Raw genomic sequence first — 19,899 nt, 5'->3', positions numbered from 1 at the left:
ACACAGGCTCTGGGAGCCAGTGGCCAAGGCTGTCCCGGCCACCTCTGCCACCTTGCCGGTTGCCCACAACCACCGTCATTTCTCTCCCAGGGTCTGTGCCGGCGCCCCAGGGTTCCGACACCCAGAGCTCTGATCTGCCTCGGAACCTGACCACAGACACGTATTTCCGTCCTCCAGGGTCACATCCACTCCAATAGAGCCAACCAAGCCATTTCCTGTGGTGCCTGCCAACCCGCACCCCCTCGTCCTAAAAAATTAATGAAAATACAGATTTCCCTCTGGGACAGTGCTCACTCCTTTAGGAGGTAGTCTTTCACGTCTTTCATCTGAGGACCTTGGCTCTTCTCTCCTCCCAGTTCCAAGACAGTGAGGCTCCGGGGCCTGCTTGCTAGAAAGAAGGGATGAAAATAATTGGACAACTAGTCTGTTCAGAACAGTTCTTTGGAAGATAGATGTCTTTGGTTTGACCGCGAGATGTCTCTTTATTTGTCAATCTTTCTTTCCCTCCCCTCCCCCACTTCTTGTGTTTAAAAGTTAGGCCGTCTTCCTCAGTTACAGATCTTCCAGGCAGAAAAGCCAGGGCTGCAGCCCCATGATCCCAAAAAAGGAACATCTCCAGGCCTTTTCCTGCCGGCCCCACCCCCCACGTGCACCCGGCCCTTGAGGGGCTCTGTTCTGCCAGTGCTGCGGGACCTGCCGCCTCGGAGCCTGCACTGACTCAGGGATTGTGCAAGCCTCTATGGGAAGCACCCAAGCTGCAGAAGTTCTCTCGCTGCCCTGGAAATCTCAGGGCCTCCGGGGCTTGGGCAGGGTTTTACCTAAATTCACTGCACATTCAGGCAAGGCCCTTCCCAACAGCAGGCCTAGGCCGCTGCAGCCAACGAGGGAGTCAGGAGCTGACTTGCCCCTCGGGAGCTTGCCAGAGCCCCCCTCCCCGGGGGCACAGAGGAACTGGGGGATAAGGATAGGCACGCCAGAGCCGTCTGCCCCCCCCCCCCCCCCTTCCTGCAGATGAGGGAACGAAGGAGGCCCACGGCCTGGGAGCTTGGTGCCAGAACTAGAAGCGGAGCTGGGTCTCCTGACGCTGTCCTCAGACCTCAGATCAGGAGTTGGGAGAAACTCATCAGGAGTAGACCCAGGTGGCTCAGTTTCACAGACCCTTAAGTTCTGCCCTCTTCCGGCCTGAATCTGAGGTGTCGTCCCTGCCACCCAGTGTTTGTAAGCACCTCTCCAAGCTCAGTGCCCTTCTCCTCGGTCACAATCCTTCTTCCCAAAAAAGCACCACATCCCAAACCTCGCACTGTAAACCCCGTTCTTTCTTCCCAGAAACGTTTCCTGGCCCTGTGACCCCAGCAGCAACTCCCAAAAAACTCTAGGTACCCCCCACAAAAGAGAAAGCCCCTTTCCCTAAAAAGGAGCACGAGTGTGATCGACTCTTTGCATCTTCTGAGTTGAAAGCTAAGCATCCCGACAGCCCCATCCCAGGACATTGCCTTGCCCCAGCAGATGTTAGCAGCATTTGCTTGGAGACCCTCTGCAGCACCCGTGAGTAACAGCGTGTCTGTCCTGCACAGGCACAGGGGACATGCAGCAAGCTGGCGTTGACGTGAGGAAGGCGAGATCTTCCCCCAGAGGCGCATTCCTGTCCACCTTTCGGCTGCACACCTGGACCAGGCTTGCAGGCTGCCAGACGTCACTACCTGGCAGGAAGAGGGGAGCCCGAGCCGGTGGGAAATGGGAGGGACTGCCTGATGCCGCTGCCGCCGGTGGGCCTCCCCCTTGCACAGTCCTGCATGAACTAGCATCTTCCTCACTCCCCTCGGGCCACGGTCTCATCTCTGCAACAGGAATTTACCGGGAGGTTGAAAAGAGAAAAGAAACAGCACGAATCTCCTGTGTGTGTGACCTGATGGAGTTCTTGCTGGAGTTCTTGCTGGCGTCTTGCCGGCACATCGCGTGCTCCCTGGGGTGGGGGTACGACTTTCCTCACCACCTTTGACCTTTAAAAACCAACAGGTTTTCTTCCCTGTGTCGTGCAAAGACAGCTTCAGGCTTTACTGAGTTTTACAGATATTCACACCCTGGCCACAGTGCTAAAAATAGCCTCCTTCCTTTCTCTCATACTGGTTAGCTAGGCTTCCGCCCCGGTTGGTGCCGCTCGCTGCTCAGCAGCCTAGGCGGCAAGGGGGAGCAGAGAGCAGCCCAGGAGAGGATTCTTTGCAGCAAAGCCCGCCGCCAGCCGGCCAGGGAGCGCTGACCGGTGACCACCAGAGGGAGCACTGACCCCCGGGCGCTGTGCTCCCGCCACCTCCCCCTTCTCAGGGTTCCATTCTGCTCTGGCACACATGATAATCAATCCCAATTCCCGGTGATTTTCATTTATTTTTTTTCTGCTCCCTGGGCTCCAGGATGTTATTTTTAGTAGTGGAACGGCTATAAATATTTATAAAGGGCAGCGACTGGAATGAAGTGAGAGGCCCCACAGCTGGCTCTCTCATCCCCCCAACACACACGCCCCTGCGGACCCCTGCCCGCTGCCTGCGGAGCCAGTGGGCTCAGCCCGTAGCCACCCACGGAGGGAGTCACGTGGAAACCTCGTGAGGGCGCAGCCAGGGTGAAACGGGTGGGGTTGACTCTCCATCCTTCCCTCTCACTGTCCCCGCTTCCTCATTACTCCCACCCAGGAAGGAGGTCAGGGCTTATTCCGGGAGTGCTGTGCGCTGCTAGGCCCAGGGCCTCCATGTCATGAATACTACGTATGAGGGGCAGGTGCAGCCTGGATCGCTCCAGCTGTGTGAGAGCAGAGAGGAAATGGGAGCCTGCGGAGAGGCCCCACGCCCGTGGAGGGCTGGCCTTCCACAGCAGCTTCCGAGCGCTGTCTTGGCCCAGCCGTGACCAGCAGTGAGCCGAGGCCCCGGAGAGCCAACAGGGATTCTGGTAAAACAAAAGCACTGGTGAAAAGGTTCTCCCACACGCTCAGGAAACAGGGATCCAGCCTTGCCTGGAGGGCCAGATGGGGCAAGAATGAAAGTAACCATATGGAAAGTTCTGAGGGACACTCCGTGCCAACCAGTGGTGAGAATAGGTATGGGATGGGGGGGCAGGGTGGGGGCGGCAGGGCTATAACAAGGTCTCAGGGATGACTGTGTGCTCCCCCCACAATCCTGACGTCCCACACTTTGGACCCTGCCCCTGAGGACAGAGCAGGACCGATTCCTCACGTGAACTGCTTGCTTCTTCCAGAGCAGAAGGAGCCAGAAAACAGATTAAAAGCACCAGTGGCTCCAAAACAGCCAAGGGCTAAGGTGCACATGGTGTATGGCAGTGTTCTCTGGGCCCCCTGTGTGTCCCTCCACACCTGAGAGGTTGCCCGAGCCCACAAGGCCCCCAGCCACTGCTCGGCAGGTTCTTGCACCAAGGAGCAGCCTTAACGTCCTCAATCGCAGGAGAGGCTCTGGACTCCCAGCCTCTCACGTGTACTTGGAGGACGATAAAAAGGACTAGAGAGAGCCACGGCGATGAGCTCAGACGCCAGCATGACAGTGCATGGGGTGTTGGGTTTTATATAAACTCTGGTTGACAAGTGAGTTCTTTTACAGCTAGAATATCCACCATTGTCTAAGGCCCCTGAGGTGCCTCCTGACTTCTTGGCATGTGCTGTAGAATGTAGATCCGTATCAGGAGCTTGAAGCTGGTCCCTTTCCTCAACTCTGACCTGGAACACAGGTGTCACCCTAGGTAGGGGGCACTTCCTTCTTAATTGCTCTGTGACCATTTAGGAGTCTAATTGAACCTGAGTAGATGATCTTTTAAGAGAAGTGACGTATACTGTCAGCATCATAGGCCCCCTGGGCTGCTGTTTCATAGCCGTGAAGACCCCTCGAGAGGTCCTAAATGCATCCTGGGTCTTGAGGAAGCCGCAGGCCCACCAAGTGCAGATCCCAAAGTCCCAGCCGTGCTGAGGTTCCATTTATTTTCACAGCCCCCTCGTCTGCTGCTTGCGCTTTATCCACCGGCAGACTCCCCTTCTTTTGCGTTGCTTACTCCCTGCTCCTGCAGTCCGTGACGGCTTCAGAAAGGTACAGTTGCTATGGCAATGCCTAGAGCCATCTGAATTCCTGCTGCACCTTCTGGAAGAAAAGGCCTTATGAAGAACCATTCAGTGGATTCCAAAGCTAGCCAGCCTCCCTGGGCCTCTCCTCTGCCAGGGGCCAGACGCCTGTTGCAAACTGGAAGTGTGGGAGATAGGTAGCCCATCTTCCTTGGGATGAAACTCCCATAGCTGCAAGCCACACGCACCTCAACAGGCTCTCCACGTGTGGATCAGAAAACTAAGGCTTCCTACCTGGGGCTCTCAGGGAAGATACAAGACCAGTGGTTCTGAAACTTGGAATCCCCCGGAAGGCTTGTAATGTATGGATAGCTAGGTTCCACCCCCCAGTTTCTGATTCAGTAGCAGTTGTAACAAGCTCCTGGATAGCATTGGTGCTGCTGGTCCAAAGACGACGTGGTGAGGACTACAGTACACATTTATGAGGAGAAAAGGTTCAGGAGCCATCGCCAGCAGGTGGAGAAAGGCCAGAGTCGGTGGTCTATTCTAAAGGAAGAAAAAGAGGGGCCTCAGCAGTCCCTTTTCTTGGTTAGATGCCCTGGGGAGCATGTGCCAAGACCAGTGGTCTTAATTTTTTTTTTTTTTTTTTTTTTTTTTTTTTTTTTTTTTTTTTGTGGTCTCCAACAAGCAATTGGACCTGCCCCATAGACATGTTAAGAGAGGGCAGCATTACAAGACAGGCCATGAAGGCGTGGAAGAGCAGTATCCCAAATGCCCAGTGACTGAGTGGGTCTTGCACGGTCTGATCTTAGCAACGGGGGAGGCTGAGGGCCTGCCTGGCTCCAGAGGGAGTGGGGGGGGGAAGTGGCATAACAGTCCCCCGGCCCCCACAGGGGGGGCTTTTGCACCCAGATGCTTTCCCCAGAATGCAAACACTATATTCGATGTTAAACCGTATTCGGGGCCCAGCTGGGCTGCTTACTTCCAGCCTACCTGAAGCTGCAACTCCCATGAGCAGAATCCATTGCCCAAGAGGAAATGATTACTGGAGGGCCCAAGGTGAGGGCAGCAGGCCTTCCCAGTTATGAAGAGCAGATCCCGGGGGTTGTGATGCCTTCTCTGCACACTTAGCCCTGCCTGGAAAACCAGGTCTGTGGGTGGTGTGCCGGTGTCTCTCCTGCCCGGGCATGGCTGTGAACAGGTGGAGTGTGCTGGCACCATCTGCCCTCTGCCTCCTACTCCAAGCGGGGACGGCCAGGGCAGGGCCACAGGGTAAAAGGAGTGGACATCGAACCAGTTTACAAGTTCCAGGAAGCGATACCAGCTTCTCAGTTGTGTGAAGGTTTGGATGGGCGGTGAGCACTTTTGTTTTTGAAAGTGGGTAATTCCTGAGGGAGGCCGTGAGGAGAACTGGGACTTGCTGGTGGTGGGAGGGCTCTTGAAAGGCAGGCACCAGAGAGCGTCTTGGTATTTCTGAAGTGAAGGGAGCCTAGCCCTGCTAAAGGTAGAGATTAAGAAGTGACACGTACGAGCGCCTGGCTGGCTCAGTCAGTAGAGCACGTGACTCTTGGTCTCTTCGTGAGTTCAGGCCCCACGTTGGGTGTAGAGTTCACTAAAAAAAAAAAAGAAAAGAAAAAAAGTGGGGAGAGGACAAGTTAGCTTGATGTGGGACTGTCATTCATTCGAGAAGATACTTCGGAGCTCTGACGGTGTGCCCAGCCCCAGGCCCCCCTCTCCAGGCCTCAGTGAACATGGGGCCTTAGAGGTTAAGGTTGAAGCCTGGTCTGAATTCATAACTAGGGCATGGGGGTGGGCTTGGGGGGGGGGGGGGGCTGCGCTGCCTTCTGAAGCCTGTCAGACTGGGGACACAAATGGGACAGCGCACCGGGGAAGGGAAACGGTCACACCAGAGGGGTTCTGGACACTTGGAAGTGTTGGTCTTCAGGCCCACGAACAGGAGAGGAGAAGAGGACGGATGTGTCTGGTAGAATTAGAGCCTGAATCCCCTGCAGAGCCCTCAACCAGAGGAACCTCTTAGGACGTCGGCCTGCAGCCATTGGCGCCCCTCCCGGCCGGAGTTTGAAGGCCCGCGGCCTGCGGGAGGATGGTCGGCGGACTCGCTCCTCCCCACCCCCACCCCAGCCCTGCTGAGGGGCACGGTGAGTCCTCAGTGCACCTGCACATACGTACAGTGGGGGCCTCTGGCTTTCGGGTTTTGGCCACAGGTGCTGCAGCTTTCCCCCCCTCAGGAGAGTGAATCCTCACACGAAGCACATGATCTGGGGTGGGGTGGGGTGAGGTGGGAAATGTAGCGGGCACGTCTACACCAGCGGGTCTCAAGATCACCTGTACACCGTGAGCTGCTCATTCAAGTCCCAGCTCCTGGGTCGTGCTGGCTCCACCATGGCTTGAACCCAGGACTCCTGTCACTTAATCTTTCCCTCCCTCCTCCACCACAGCTGCCATCCTGGCCCACCAGGCATCCATCCCCTACCAGCAAGAACTCTATCTGGAGCTGGACCCAAAGCCTCTGGAAGTCCTCCCCACCCACAGCTCCTCAGAATCCTGGGCCTGCTGGTCAGAGCCCCAGTCTTCCTGATCCCTCAGAAAGCCGGCCCTGGGGCTCCTCTTCCACAGAGCCTGATGGCCATCGGTGGCAATGGCTGATGTCTTATTCACCAGCGTGTGAATGGCCTGGGTGAGGCCCTGCCTGCCAAGTCTCCTTGGCCTTTGAGGTCTTGCCTCTGTGAAGCTTCCCTGATGGGGTTGGCCCTGTGGAAGAAGGTGTATGCACCTGGGGCTGCCGAGAGGGAGGGCACGCAGAGAGGAAGTAGCGAGCCAGGCAGGGCCGAGGAGCAGCTTGGGGACAGGGCGGGAGCCAGGTGCAGGTGTCAGGTGCCCAGGGGGTCAGCCTGAGCTTCCTTCCAGCTGGATGAGCTTCCAGCCAGCCCAGCTCCTCGGAACCAGATTCGGACTGGACAGTGGAGTGTGAAGAAGGAGGCTCTGGGCTTGGGGACCTCATTGGGTTCCCCGTCTTGCCATGACGGCTGGCCGGCATTCGTCCTACTTTGCTCCTTGCCTAGGCAACCACCTGGGTTCACCCTTTGCCACCCACCTACCCTGGGAGCCCACTCAGAGGAGGAGAACAAAGGACAGGAATACAGACAGCAGGGCAGAGTGAGGGACATGTGAAAGACCAGAGAGAAGAGAGTAAAGAGGAAGGAAGGGTGGGAAGAGGGGCAGAGCTCAGGTGAGGAGGGGAGCTTTTCACCCTGGGGCGCAGGGGACAGGACTGCAGGTGGAGACAGGACGGGATTTGGGGAACAAATTCTCACTCCTGAGCCCCAGGCTTAGGGGATCTCATTCCTGTCCTGTTGCCACAACTCACCCCCACATTTTACCCTAATTAGTCCCCACTGGAAAGCGAAGCATATGCCTTCCTCTGGGATTCCTACCCCCAGCGTGGCCCTTGGCCCAGAAGTCAGAGGCCTTATCTCGCCTGCCCTCCCTCCTCTCCGAGTCCCACCCTGCCCCCAGCCCAGTTTATAGAGCTCAGTTGCGGCCTCCAAGGGGGTTGATGGAATTTCCCTGGGGGGTGTCTTGTTCAAGGAGTCTCTTATCTTCCTGCCTTCAGCCATCACTGGAGAGTGGAGGGGACTTAGATTGGGGTCATTGAGAGGCCTCTGCAGCCAGACTTTGCAAACGGGGGGTTTAAAGCCAGGGTGGAGTTGAGGAGGCCTTGTTTAACATTTCTGTTTACTGAGGCCCCTACCCTGACCTCCCACAGGCCACCTCACCTAGCTGGTCTCTCCCTGCCCCCATTTTATGATGAGATTGGGTCTTTCTTCACCTGCATGTCCTTTCAAGCGGGGACAGCAACCTGGACAAGGCCACTCTCTGGCCATATTGTACACACAGAGCTACCTTCAAAAAGGCTTAGTACACCCAGGCACACCCAACACAGGAACTCGCTTCGAGCAGGGACCTGGAGGAACTCAGAAGTCACAGTCAGCCCTGAGGCCCCATGTCTGGAGAGGACTGTCCAGGCACCATGAAGAGATACGAGCGAAAAAAAAAAATGGAACTCTACCTTGAGAAACCAGCCAACAGAGCTGCTTGAAGACATCTAGGAGGGAGTTAATGAAGCAAAATACTGGAACAGGAAAAAAAAAAAACAAGAGAATTATGCACATAATCAACTGTCGAGCCCTAAGATGCATGAAGCGTCAGGCGTCCTGATGTCACCGGGTGATGACAATCAGGCAGGTTTCTTAAAACAGGCTTTGCTCTAAAGAGGAGTGAACAGAGTATGTTAGATGCCTACTGTGCACCAGGTGTGTTCACACATGTGGCTCTATGTAGGGTCATCCACTCAACCACAGCTGTGATGTAGGCATCCTCAACGCAGAGAAACCGGGCTCAGAGCAGTCAAATGACTTGCCCAAGATCACAGGATCCTCTCTGTCTGCCTGACTGGGACGCAGCTCTCCTTCCCACCGTGTCAGACTGCTGAAATGGCAGAATTTCAGCACCGTTTCAAGGAAGAGGAAGAATATTCCAAGGTGGGAGGAGGAGGAGCAGGGAGATGGTTCAGGGGAGGAAGTGAAGTGTTGAATCAGTTGACTTCACTATAGCCTGGTTTGCCTACTTTGAAAAACCACAATGAAGAAATAGTCACCCAGATTTCCTTATATATATAAGCAAGTATAGATATTTAATCTTAACCAAGATCGTATCTCTAATTCCTAATTTCACCTCTGCCTCTGGGTGTGCCTTTCTCCTATGCTCCCCAGTCTGTGCAAATCCAGCCTGTACGTGCCACAAACACTTGAGTTTGTCCCCCACCCCACCCCCCCGCCCTGAGACCCATAAAGGCCCCATGAGACGAAGCCTAACAAGAAGAGAAGGTGGAAACGTTAGCGTGGACCAGCCCGTATAGGTCATGTACGTGTGCTGACACTGTTCCAAGCACAGGGACTTAATCCCCACCACGCCCCTTGAAAGCTACTAGCACCGTCGTCCCCAATCCACAGATGAGGCAGCTGAAACAAGGAAAGGGTTTTGCCCAGGGACACAGGGACAACCAGTGGTGGGGACGTGAATCCAGGCAAGCTGTCTCCGGAGGCATCTCCCAGCCACCATGTCTCTCTGGCTAACAGTGACTGAGCCAGATGTCTGTGCCTGGCGCTGCGATGTGCTTTCAACGTGTTACCTCACGCAGGAAACGAAGAGATAAAGACTCCGCTCTGGTCAAGCCGACTGGTCTTCCGCTAAGGCCCACCCTGCATTGTGGGCACATCACTCACAGGGGCCAATATTAGCATCGGGGGCTCCCCAGCCTCCACCTGACTGCAGGGCAGGATTGGAGAGTTCTCCATCCACTGTCACATCTGGCCTTGACTAAAGGGACTTGCGGGGGAGGGGGTTCCACCAGCAGCCCCTGGGGATGGAAGCAGGGGGGAAGGCAGGCAGAATCCCTGACAGAAACAGTGGGACGGGAAGGTGGGAATCAATGGGAGTTTAATAATTGGCCCCACCGAGACGCACCGGAAGGATGCGCCTGCCTTCCTTCCTTCAGTTAACATGCATCATGGGAACTGGCTCCGCTGCTTAGGGTCACCCTGAACCTTAGGGCAGGGGGTTGAAAGACACCCCAAGAGAACACACTAATCCCTCTATGCCTCACTTTGTAGCCTGGTCTTAGGCTAAGTGAGCATTCACCACACCTACGCGGCCTAAGCCGCATCACAAAGCCTCCTCATTAACTGACAACGATGTTTCTATCTAATCACCAGGTTTCCCCAACCCTGGAAGGAGGGTCCCTTCCCCACCCTATTCACCCTAGCGGAGGGAGGTCTGTCTGGAGCTGTGTCATCCAGTGACTGACCGAACTGGTCTGGCCAATCACAGGAGATCCCCCTCCTCTCTGCTTCTCAATTGCTTGCAGAATCAGAAGTGTAAATAAGTACATATTGCAGAATTCTTCATTTGCCATCCACACTTGGTCGTGTGTGTAAAATGTCTCTGTCCCCAAGGTGGGAGGACATATATGTAAAAAGGCAAAAACACAAGGTGATGCTTGTTAATCACCAAACACAAGGTCCAGAAAAGCGCCCCGGGGAATCAGGGAAGGCGGAGGAGTTCAACCACAGGTAAATCAAATGATAGGAAAAGATGAAATAACAGAAAACATCGTGTCTCTTATTACGTGAACTCATTCCTTCACTTGCTCACTCAGCCTGTCCAAGGCTGCTTTTAGATAGAATTCCAGTGAGTTCTTTTACTGTTTCCTATGCTTATAGGGTCTTAAATATGCCTGGTCAGCTCCTTTAGTGTCTTCATTTTTTAAAAAACACATATTAAAAGCTATTTTTGAAGCAAAACCCTCCTCTTGGGATGAGACTTCCCATCACTGGCCCTTGCCTTTGAAGCCACACGTCCCCTGCTCTGAGCCAGTGTACCTCCTCCGAGGTCTCGCTCAGTCTGGAGGCCTGCGGGGTGGCCGTGTGCCTCATCTGTTTTCAATTAAACCCTCAAGCTGAAGCTGGGTACATGGCTTTAGCAAGTTGAGTTTCCAAAGGGTCAATCTTATTTTGAACGAGCACGTCAAAACAAAATCAACTCAACCTAAAACACCTACAAAGCAAATAAATCCATCTGTTTGGAGATTTACTTTTAAAATGCTAGGGCAAAGCAAGGTGCAAAGGGCCCAGGCAGCCTCCAGGGAGGGGAGGGGGATCTGTTTCAGCTTCCCTAAAATAGGAGGCGAGGACTTGGCAGCCCAAACCAGGATGCTGGCCTCGGGTGGTTAAGACTAAGGCCTGGGGTGACTCCTGCCTCCTCCCCTCCTCGGGCCCAGGACTGGGGCAGGTGACCGAGAAAGTGCGCACTTCACCCGCTCTGGCCTCATCTTCGCCCACTGCCGATGCCAGGCCGGGAAGAGCATTACAAGGCCACGGGCATCAGAGGCTGGGAAGGGCAAGGCTCACTCCTCAGACCCACACCGGGCTGACGCCTCATGGGTGGGGTTAGCTGGTGACTCGACGGTGACACTGACGCTTGCTCCTGCCCCAGCCGCATTTGCCCGCTTGGCCCTCTGGGGAAGGAGCACTTTGAGGATCATGACACCAGAGAGGTCGGGTGCTCATCATCATTTGGACTGAGGACATAGACACTCTGCTTGCTGTTTGGGGTCTAAGGAGGGTGTAACAGAGAATGGCCCAAAGTCATTTGCTTTGGCCCGAGGGGTGTTTTTAAAACAATTTAATGGTCTGCAAATGGTGAAGCATCAGAAGATTTCACAGAAAAATCCAGATTTACAGCTTCTCTGGAAATGTTAGACTATCTGGCTATTCTGGTCCCACAAGTCCCCCCATGGCAACGATTCTGCTGAAGACCGCCAGACCTCCCTTCTCTCTCGAGACTGTGCCTGCGCATCCCAGGGCAGCTGTGCTGGGGGCTGCTGTGGGCATGGATCCTGCTGCGTGGTGGTGTCCTTGCACCCCCTGAAGCCCCGACCAGAGAGCACCTACCCCCTGACCCCCACTCCCACCTCCCCACCATTCCCGAGCTGCAGCCTGGAAGGAGCCTCCCTTTGGCCCCACCGAGAACAGCCCTTTTAATAAGGGCCAAGGCAGCTGAATTTCTGGGGAGCACAGACTTGTGGGAAAGCATCCACACCCACAGGTACGCCACCCCCTTAACCGTGCAGAGCCAGAGTTCTGGGACAGAAGGGTCAGAGAGGGGCCTCGCTGCTGAGTCAGAGACAGTCCCCTTTGCCGGAGTCAACTGCTCCTGGTGGCTGCTGTCACTGTGCCTTCAGCCACCATCACTCTGGGGGAACTCCGACAGCAAAAGCCCCACACCCCAAATCTATATGTGGACCACTGTTTTGCTCATCGGCGGGCGATGTAAAATTTGCATAGGTAAATGCCGAACTATGGTGTTCCTGGCAGACGTGACTTTGGGCCACCCCGTGGTGATGGCAGGCCTGGTAGTGACTGTCCAGGGTGGCCCTGGGCTCTAAGCAGGAAAGGAGAGGTAGTTTTAGGGAAACAAACAACTGAGGAAGAATATGAGAGATGCTTCAATGTTGTCACAATCAGGAAGTCAGCGAGCACCCAGCCTAGACACTCACCTCCCTTGAAACATTTATGCTTTGTGTCTCCATTCATTGAACACATGTGACCTTGAACCTCGGAGCTTCCACCCCCAAGCCCACTCTGAGTGGGGCAGAGGGAGAGAGAGAGAGAGAGAGAGAGAGAGAGAGAGAGAGAGAGAGAATCTTAAGCAGACTCCACACTCAGTGCGGGGCTCAATCCCACGATTCTGGGTTCATGACCTGAGCAGAAATCAAGAGTTGCACAGTCAACCAACTGAGCCACCCAGGCGCCTCTTCCTTGGAGCTTTTTAACATCTTCCAGAATGGACTGTAGGCTCCCTGAGAGCAAAAGAAGACTTCTTCAAGTCTTCTCACAACAGGAAATACTACGTTCTCCAACATTCCAAGTGACGAAAATGAGTGCGTATGGTCAATTACCTAAAGCACAAATGATTTCATGAATATAGATGGATGTAACGTAGTTACATTTCTGCCCCTCAGCCAACACCCATGGAATCCTAGGATAGTATCTGAACAAAGTTTACAAGTAGTATTGCTATTTGTTGCTTTTTATTAAAAAAAAAAAAAAATCCATCTAGGGCGCCTGGGTGGCTCAGTCAGGTTGAACATTCGACTTCGGCTCAGGCCATGATCTTGCAGTTGGTGGGTTTGAACTCCGCATCGGGCTCTGTGCTGAAAGCTCGGAGTCTGCAGCCTGCTTCAGATTCTGTGTCTCCCTCTGTTTCTGTCCCTCCCTCCCTCACACTCTCCCTCTCTCTCTCAAAAATAAATAAACATTAAAAAATTTAAAATAAATGAAAAAGAATCCACCTGCTGTCACCTGTCTTCCTGCTTGTCCTCCACCCGCTGCCACTCCCAGCCTGGAGCTAGAGCGTTGAAGCCAGGTGTCCTCTCCTAAAGGAGCCTGGGGACCTCCTCAGGATTCCATAGGCGCTGATGCCTGCCCTGGGGGTGTGTCCTGGCCCACGTGAAGCAACGATTTGTTCTGTGGCAGTGGCCGCTGAGGGTATTCCCACTTGGGAACACCCAGAGGGGGTAAAAACCTTCCGAGACACACCAATCAACTTGAGGCATGAGAGAAGGAGCTAGAAGACTAAGTGCTGAGAGCATATTGGGTGCTGACTCTGAGCAAACAAATGGCCGATGTATGGGGACCCGGAGAGTGCACTGGCCTGGAAATGAAACTTAAATAGGAATCAAAGTATTGTGTAGACCGTGCCTAACTAATATGGGCAAAAGACTGCTTTTCAGTGCAGTTAATGAATGTGTGGTTTAAGATGATGCAGAGAAGCATCCGCCCCTAGAAAAAACTCCGGGAGGCTAAAGGGGAGGGTGAGGACCACGTAGAGAGGAAGGGGGAGCCAGTGTTTGAACTATCTGGCATTGTCCCGCTGCCCAGGAAACACAGGCTGCCTGTGGACCCGGGCCTCCCACTGGTCATCTGGGGGCTCCCCCACCCTCGCTCTAACTCTCAGCTCTGGCATCCCGAGTGCCTCTGCCTGCACTCTGGCTGTTTATGCCCTCCAGCTGACCTGCCCATGGATGTGACCGGCCCAGCTCCTGGAGAAAGTCTGCTCCAACTCAGTTGGAAGCCATCCAGTCCTGTTGGGGCACCTCAGGCTCCCTGGGCTTCCCCCGTGACCTCCCCAGACCTGGCTTCGGTTTATCCTTTTGAATCCTCTCTCTTTTCTCTCTCTGTGAGCCTGCCCCCTGCGTGTCCCTCACTAAGGCTCCTCCTTCTGCCCCATCTTTCCTCCCAAGCACCTTCACCGGCAAGGATCCTGCCCTCTTCTCTGAGCTTATGCCACCGTCTCTCAGAGGCCTGGGTGAGGTCCCGTTCCTCGGGGAACCTTCCTTGGGCTCCCCACCCCTGTCCTAGTCTTCTTGGGCAGCCGTAGGGTAGAGTGGAACAAACACGGGCTTTGGAGGGCAGCCATGCCTGCATTTGAATCCTCACACAGCTCCTTTCTAGAGTGTGACCTCAGACAGGTCACGCCTTGTTCTCTGCATCTATAAAATGAGGATCGTTCCAACGTACATGGTTGCTATAAAGATTGGGGCGCCTGGGTGGCTCAGCTGGTTAAGCATCGGACTTCGGCTCAGGTCACGATCTCTCAGTTCGTGGGTTCAAGCCCCGCATTGGGCTCTGTGCTGACAGCTCAGAGCCTGAAGCCTGCTTCAGATTTAGTGTCTCCCTCTCTCTCTACCCCTCCCCTGCTTGTGCTCTCTCTCTCCCTCTCTCTCAAAAATAAACATTTAAAAAATAAAAAAGATTAAAGGTCCGAATGGCACTCAGCACATAGCACCGATCCATAGCCTTTCCTTTCCTTCCTTCCTCTGACCCTAAGCGCACCACCCCCTCAACACTGCAGGTGCTGCCCCTTCGGAGCCTCGGCCTCGGGGCGGGCTCCTGAGCCATGCTGGGCGCTGGGTGGCCCCCAGTCACCCCCGTGATGCCTCCCAGGGCCAGCGAGAGCTGCGAGGGCTTGGGGACCAATTCATCCCCCTGCACAGACACGCGAGGGGCCACCGTCAGGTCCGAGCATGGGGTTCTGAGCGCCGAGCGGAACCTCTGCTCGTACCGCAGACTCCACCTCACAGGAGGAGCCACTTCTGGGCCAGGGGTTGCTCCAGGGGTGTAGGGAAGGGCCAGGACAGGACGGGAGCGCCACCTCACAGGCCGCACCGCCCGCCACCAAGTACCTGCACACCCCTCTCTGGTGACTGCCTGCCCCCTCGGTTGGCGAGGCAGACTTTTCAAACCTCTGAAACAGCAGAGTCTGCACCAGCCTTCTCTCAGGGCAAAGGGGCCTCTCAGAGCAATTTATCCTTCGTTGGAGGTACCCGCTCCGTACATTCCACGTTTAGGCTGAGGGAGGTTTCTCTACAGGCCCAGGAGAATCTGCTTCATTCATACATTTAACAGATATCTATAGGGCACCCACCTACTACGGACCAGACATATCCCAGGCCCTGGGGCTACAGCAGAGAGGGACCAGGTGCCTGCCCTGTGGAAGCTTATATTCCAGTGCGGGAGCCAGGCAACAGATGGTCGTGTAACGTCAGCAGGTGGAAGTTGCTTGGGTGGGGGAAGGGAGGGGGGAAGTGTGGTGAAAGTTTAGAGACTACGGGGCGGGGAGGGCAGCGTGTGAACTTTTCAGTGTTCTCAGTCTCTGCCCCAATGCGCAGGAACCGGCACCTTTTTAGAGGAACAAAGAGAAAACACAAGTATACTTGGCAGGAAATTCCTCTGGTCGGTATCCAATTGCGAACCAGTTCAAAAGAGTCCTGGCAGGTTATGACCCTCTGGGTCCTGTCCCACCATTGCCAGCCACCCAGGCCAGACTCTCCCAGCGACTAATCCGGTCTCAGACTAAAACCCTCCTGCCTCCTTTTTTCCTCCTTCTTCTCTCTGAAGTCCACGCTGTGTTCTGGACTCCAGGCCTTTGTTTCCCTGACAGGTGTCGTTTGTTTGCTTATTTGTTTTGTCAGCCCTTCCTTGGCCACCTTCTCCAGGGACAAGGTTTATAGTTCCCCTGTCACATCCAATCCCAGAAGATAGCTTTCTAGCTGGAGCAAGAAAAGAATATTCTGGAAGCTACATACTTTCCAGTGCTTTCCTCCACACCAACCAGACAAAAGCCCAGACTGGCCACCTTGGCTGCCAGAGAGTATCTACAAAACCACCTCAAATCTCCTTCTACTCCTCCCTGGCTTCCCCATCTTCACAAGGGAGCCCACCGGTGTTCTAGAATGAGATCAGTTACACTTCAGTTTCATACTCTTTGGGTGAGTGGCTCTGTTGCCTGTACTCAGTACTATACTTCCTCAAATCTCCACACTTCTCTCTCAGAGCACCAGCCACTTCTCATTTATTGCCACAAAGGAGTTTTGTGTTTGTTAAAATTTGACATGGGTGTGCTTGCTAAATCATGTCTGTGAGCTCCTTGAGGGCAAGGCCCATGTCTGTTTTCCTCACCGTTGACTCCACAAAACCCCACCCAATGCCTGGCAGATCGTAAAAGCTTAACCAACAGCTGTCAAATGTGCAAATAAACTATACCCAAGATGCAATTATTATGTTGGTAACACACATACGACAGAGACTAAGGAAACAAAAAATGGTAAGTCTGAGTGGTAGATCCTAAACCTTAACTCCCTTATAAATAAGTGATGTATTTACATTTTTTAAAGTTTGTTTTTATTTATTTTGAGAGAGGTAGAGTGGGGGAGGGGCAGAGAGAGGGAGAGAATGAATCCCAAGCTGACTCTGGGCACTGCCAGCACAGAGCCCCACGAGGGGACTAGAACTTCCCAACTGTGAGATCATGACTTGAGCTTAAACCAAGAGTCGGAGGCTTAACCCACTGAGCCACCCAGGGACCTCATAAATGATGTATTTATTGTAAATAGGTGTGACCAAGGATTTTCCCTGATGTGCAAATTTATGAGGTGTCTTGTAAGGGTATGAGAAATGGAAACTCAGTTTTAGTTGTAAAGAAAAAAACAAAACAAAACATGAAATACACACGCGCTTCCTCTCGCCCCTCCCTAAAACCTGCTCTGGACACGAAAAGAAAGCGAGACTGAACTCAACCAATCAGAAGTCAGCATTGCCGAGGCCCCTCCCCGCACATGGGTGACAGACAGCGTGCTCGGTACCAGCCCAGCGCCACCTGGAGGTCGAGGAGTGCAAATGTGGCGCCTGCCGAGTGGGTTCTTTGCCCAGCCAGACCTGGCCACGTCCCTGGGGCCCCTAGAGATGCTGGCCTCCGGTCCCCACGCCCACTCCGTCACACCCACCCCCAATCAGACTGCTAAGGGGTCGTTCAGGCAGGAACCTCTGAGGAGCTCCGGACAGCGCCGTTTATCTGATTTACTCCAGTGACATCCCGCAGCTTTCCCCTACTTTGTTGCGAATTATCCCTGCTTGACCGGAAGAATGGATTTGGTGAGTAAAAGGGTCTCAGAAAAGTGATACAATAGTGGTTTTAAATGCTTCCATAGCATCTCCTTTGGGCCCCACCTCCATTAAGCAGATGGATGTGGCGAGGGAGTGGCACCCTTTCCCTGGTCCCCGCCCCCAGCCAGTGGCCCAGAGAGCCCAGGGCTGGCCCTGCACCCTGACCTCCAGGTCCCCCTCTCTGACGGGCCTTGACTGTCAGCCCTGCTCTCCCTCACCAGGTCAGGGCACAGAACTTAATCCTTAATCATTTCATATTTCCTTATTCCTCATTTGAAAGGAAGTCTGAGCAATACACCTTCCAAGGACACTGAAGATTTGCTTGGCTCAAGGTGGATTTTCCCCTTGTGTCACTCAGCACAGCCCCTTGGGTGCTGCTTGCCCTCCTCTGCAGGAGAGGTTTGTTCTGGAAGGAGGGCTGCCCAACATCCGGGAAGTCCAGGTGCTCTCAGGAACCCCCTTCACTGCCCGCCCTCCCCAGATACGGGGAAGGGCAAGAGGGGACGAGTGTGGGGAAGAGGGATTTTTATTTTATTGAGTACCTGCTATGTGCCAGCTACCGTGTTAGATTTCTGGCCGGGACAGCAGCATCCTCACAAAAGCCCAAGAAGTTTGGTTTAAGAAATATATTTATCATTGGAATGTCACATATTAATTTTATACAAAGAAGCATATCCCTTTAGGCTCTTCCTTTATCACCTAGCCCTACTTTTCTTGTCTGTGGCCAAAAAGAAAAAAAAGGTGGGAGTCTATGGGTGTAGAATGGAGAGGCTGAGGTACGCCACCAAAGTCACCTGAGAAGGGATGTGAGGTCCTGTACCGGAGGGATTGTGAGGACTGGAAATGAGGTTCCAGGCCTTTCCCTGGTGGGCCAGGAGGAAGCTCAAGGTTTCTGAAGAAACTGGCTCTGGAAACTCCAAGATGACGTGCCCTGTCACGGGGGAGTAGACAGGGCAACTCCGGGTGCCCCGCTCACCGCTGGCTTCTGGGAAGGGATGGTCTGTGTCAGCCACCAAATCTGGGAGATCTTCTGAGCCCGGGGTCCACTGGGGTTGGTGGGGGAGCCACTTGGTCCAAGATCACCACAGTGGTGAGAGAGGACTTGCTTCTTGGGTGCCCGAGTTTGCTCTGGCAGAGCCAACAGCCACCCTGGGACTAAGACAGGCCATTCCTGCCACTCCCGGAGTGAGAGGCCTCACACCCTGGAATCCCTGGGTATCAAAGTAAAGTAGACTGTGCTGGGGGTAAACTGAGGCAGGCACAGCTGTGGGGGCGGGGAGGGGGATACCTGAGAAGTCCCAAAGCTTAGCTTTTCCCTCTTTGGTGCAGCCTAAGCCCTGGTCTCTATTTCTTTTCCTCGTTCCAATTTCCTCCTGGCTACTTTGTTCCCAGGAACACACGAACCCCCGGTTTGGGTCAGAAAGAGCTCCCAAGGCCCAGCTTCTCCTTCCCCTCTCCCAAGCCTCTTTTTCCTTCTCCGCTGCTCTCTTGCCTTGCTCATGGCCTCCCATATCACCACGGCAACAGGTGACATTCAGCTCCTGGGAACTCACTAATTGTGGGATAAAAGACATGGTTGGTCTCCAAGTAAAGAAATTTCAGGATGTCTGGGGATAGGCAGGTTTTCTGAATGCTCCTTGGATGCTGGGAACCTAGGACGTTTGGGGGAAGGTACTGCAGGGGCAGGGCGAGGGTGCAGCGGGCCCCGGGACGGAGCTGTGAGCCCAAAGCCCCACCTGTGGCATGGCAACAGGTGAGCCGGCGAGCCGGGTGCATCAGCTTGGCCATCCTCCCGTGCCCAGAGGAGCCCGGGGCCCCTGGAAACTCCACGTGGGCACCGAATGTGGCTGGGAGTCCAGGACGGTCCTGCTGGCCACTGACTTGCCAAGAGACCTCTCTGTGCCTCCGCGGCCTCGTCCTTCAAACTGGGATAATGGTCTCTGGCCCGAGGGCCTTCAGGTTTGTGGTTAGGATCTAATGAGAGCCTAGCCGGAAAGCCCACCGTAAACTTTGTGTCCCGTCGAGGGAATTTTCATTATTCCTCTCTCCCCTTCTGAGACGAGGGACAGAGAGAAGTGGGAAAGCAACTCATAAAGGCACTGTCAGCACACCTGAAACTAATATAACACTGCATGGGAATCATACATCAATTAAAAACATGAGGCTTGCGTTAGAAATTAACAAACAAATGAAAGTACCGTCCGCTGATGTTTGTGGAGCGCTCGCTGTGTGCCCGGCTCCGCCCGGGGCACTCAGCATGCCGTTAAATTCTCCCAACAAGTGCAGGAATCGGGCAGGACCGTCACCCCCCCATGTTACTCCCAAGCATGGCCAGGCCAGCACGCGCATCCATATCTGCCTGAAGTGAAGCCCCTCCCCTTTGCCCCAACACCATCCAGGGAGCTCCTGGCCTGGGGACGCACCCTCCTGGGAGTCTGACCTGGGTTCCGTGCTCTCTGCAGCTCACCGTGGGGGCCTGGGCAACATGAACTTCTCTGGGCGTCCATCGTCTCCTTCATTTATAAGGAGTTTGCTCTCCAAGTCCCCTGCCAGGTCCTCAGGGGGCATGTCTGTCATCCCTGCCCTCGTCCTCTGTGTGGTTAGAAAAGGAATAGATGTGTAGAAGGGAGGAAGACCTGGGATGGGGGGGGGGGGGGCGCTGAGCCCTAATGTGGACCTTGGGATTCCCGCAGCCTTTGAGCATCGCCACCTGTGGTCTAGACTCAACCTCCCGGGGGATGGGGGCTGGGGTGGGGGGCAATG

General features: G+C 54.4%; 1 protein-coding gene and 1 long non-coding RNA gene across 21 annotated transcripts in view; one reads left to right on the top strand and one right to left on the bottom strand.

Annotated features, from left to right (window-relative positions):
- DTNB (dystrobrevin beta) overlaps positions 1–2,040 on the top strand; it is a 244,904-nt gene extending 242,864 nt beyond the window's left edge. For 15 of the 20 annotated variants that reach the window (XM_058682732.1, XM_058682731.1, XM_058682739.1 and 12 more), the window contains one exon: positions 1,575–1,894. Coding sequence is in view for 1 of the 20 variants with exons in the window: in XM_058682745.1 (XP_058538728.1) it covers positions 1,575–1,999 (425 nt within the window). In the remaining 19 variants the exon portion in view is untranslated. Of the gene's footprint in view, positions 1–90; positions 474–1,574 lie in introns of those variants that run through there. The other 5 variants (XM_058682736.1, XM_058682730.1, XM_058682725.1 and 2 more) reach the window with 2 other exon arrangements.
- Positions 2,041–3,433: 1,393 nt separating this feature from the next.
- On the bottom strand, positions 3,434–11,906 carry LOC131484474 (uncharacterized). The gene is made up of 4 exons (XR_009248269.1): positions 11,756–11,906; positions 8,142–8,204; positions 5,045–5,663; positions 3,434–4,130 (listed from the first exon to the last, which is right to left on the bottom strand). It is a non-coding gene; the product is annotated as an uncharacterized LOC131484474 (long non-coding RNA).
- Positions 11,907–19,899: the final 7,993 nt, after the last annotated feature.

This window comes from Neofelis nebulosa, chromosome 9 (assembly GCF_028018385.1).
Source record: "Neofelis nebulosa isolate mNeoNeb1 chromosome 9, mNeoNeb1.pri, whole genome shotgun sequence".
Taxonomy (NCBI): Eukaryota; Metazoa; Chordata; class Mammalia; order Carnivora; family Felidae; genus Neofelis; species Neofelis nebulosa.
Note: the sequence above shows the minus strand (reverse complement) of the source record. Positions and strands in the feature narration are given on the sequence as shown.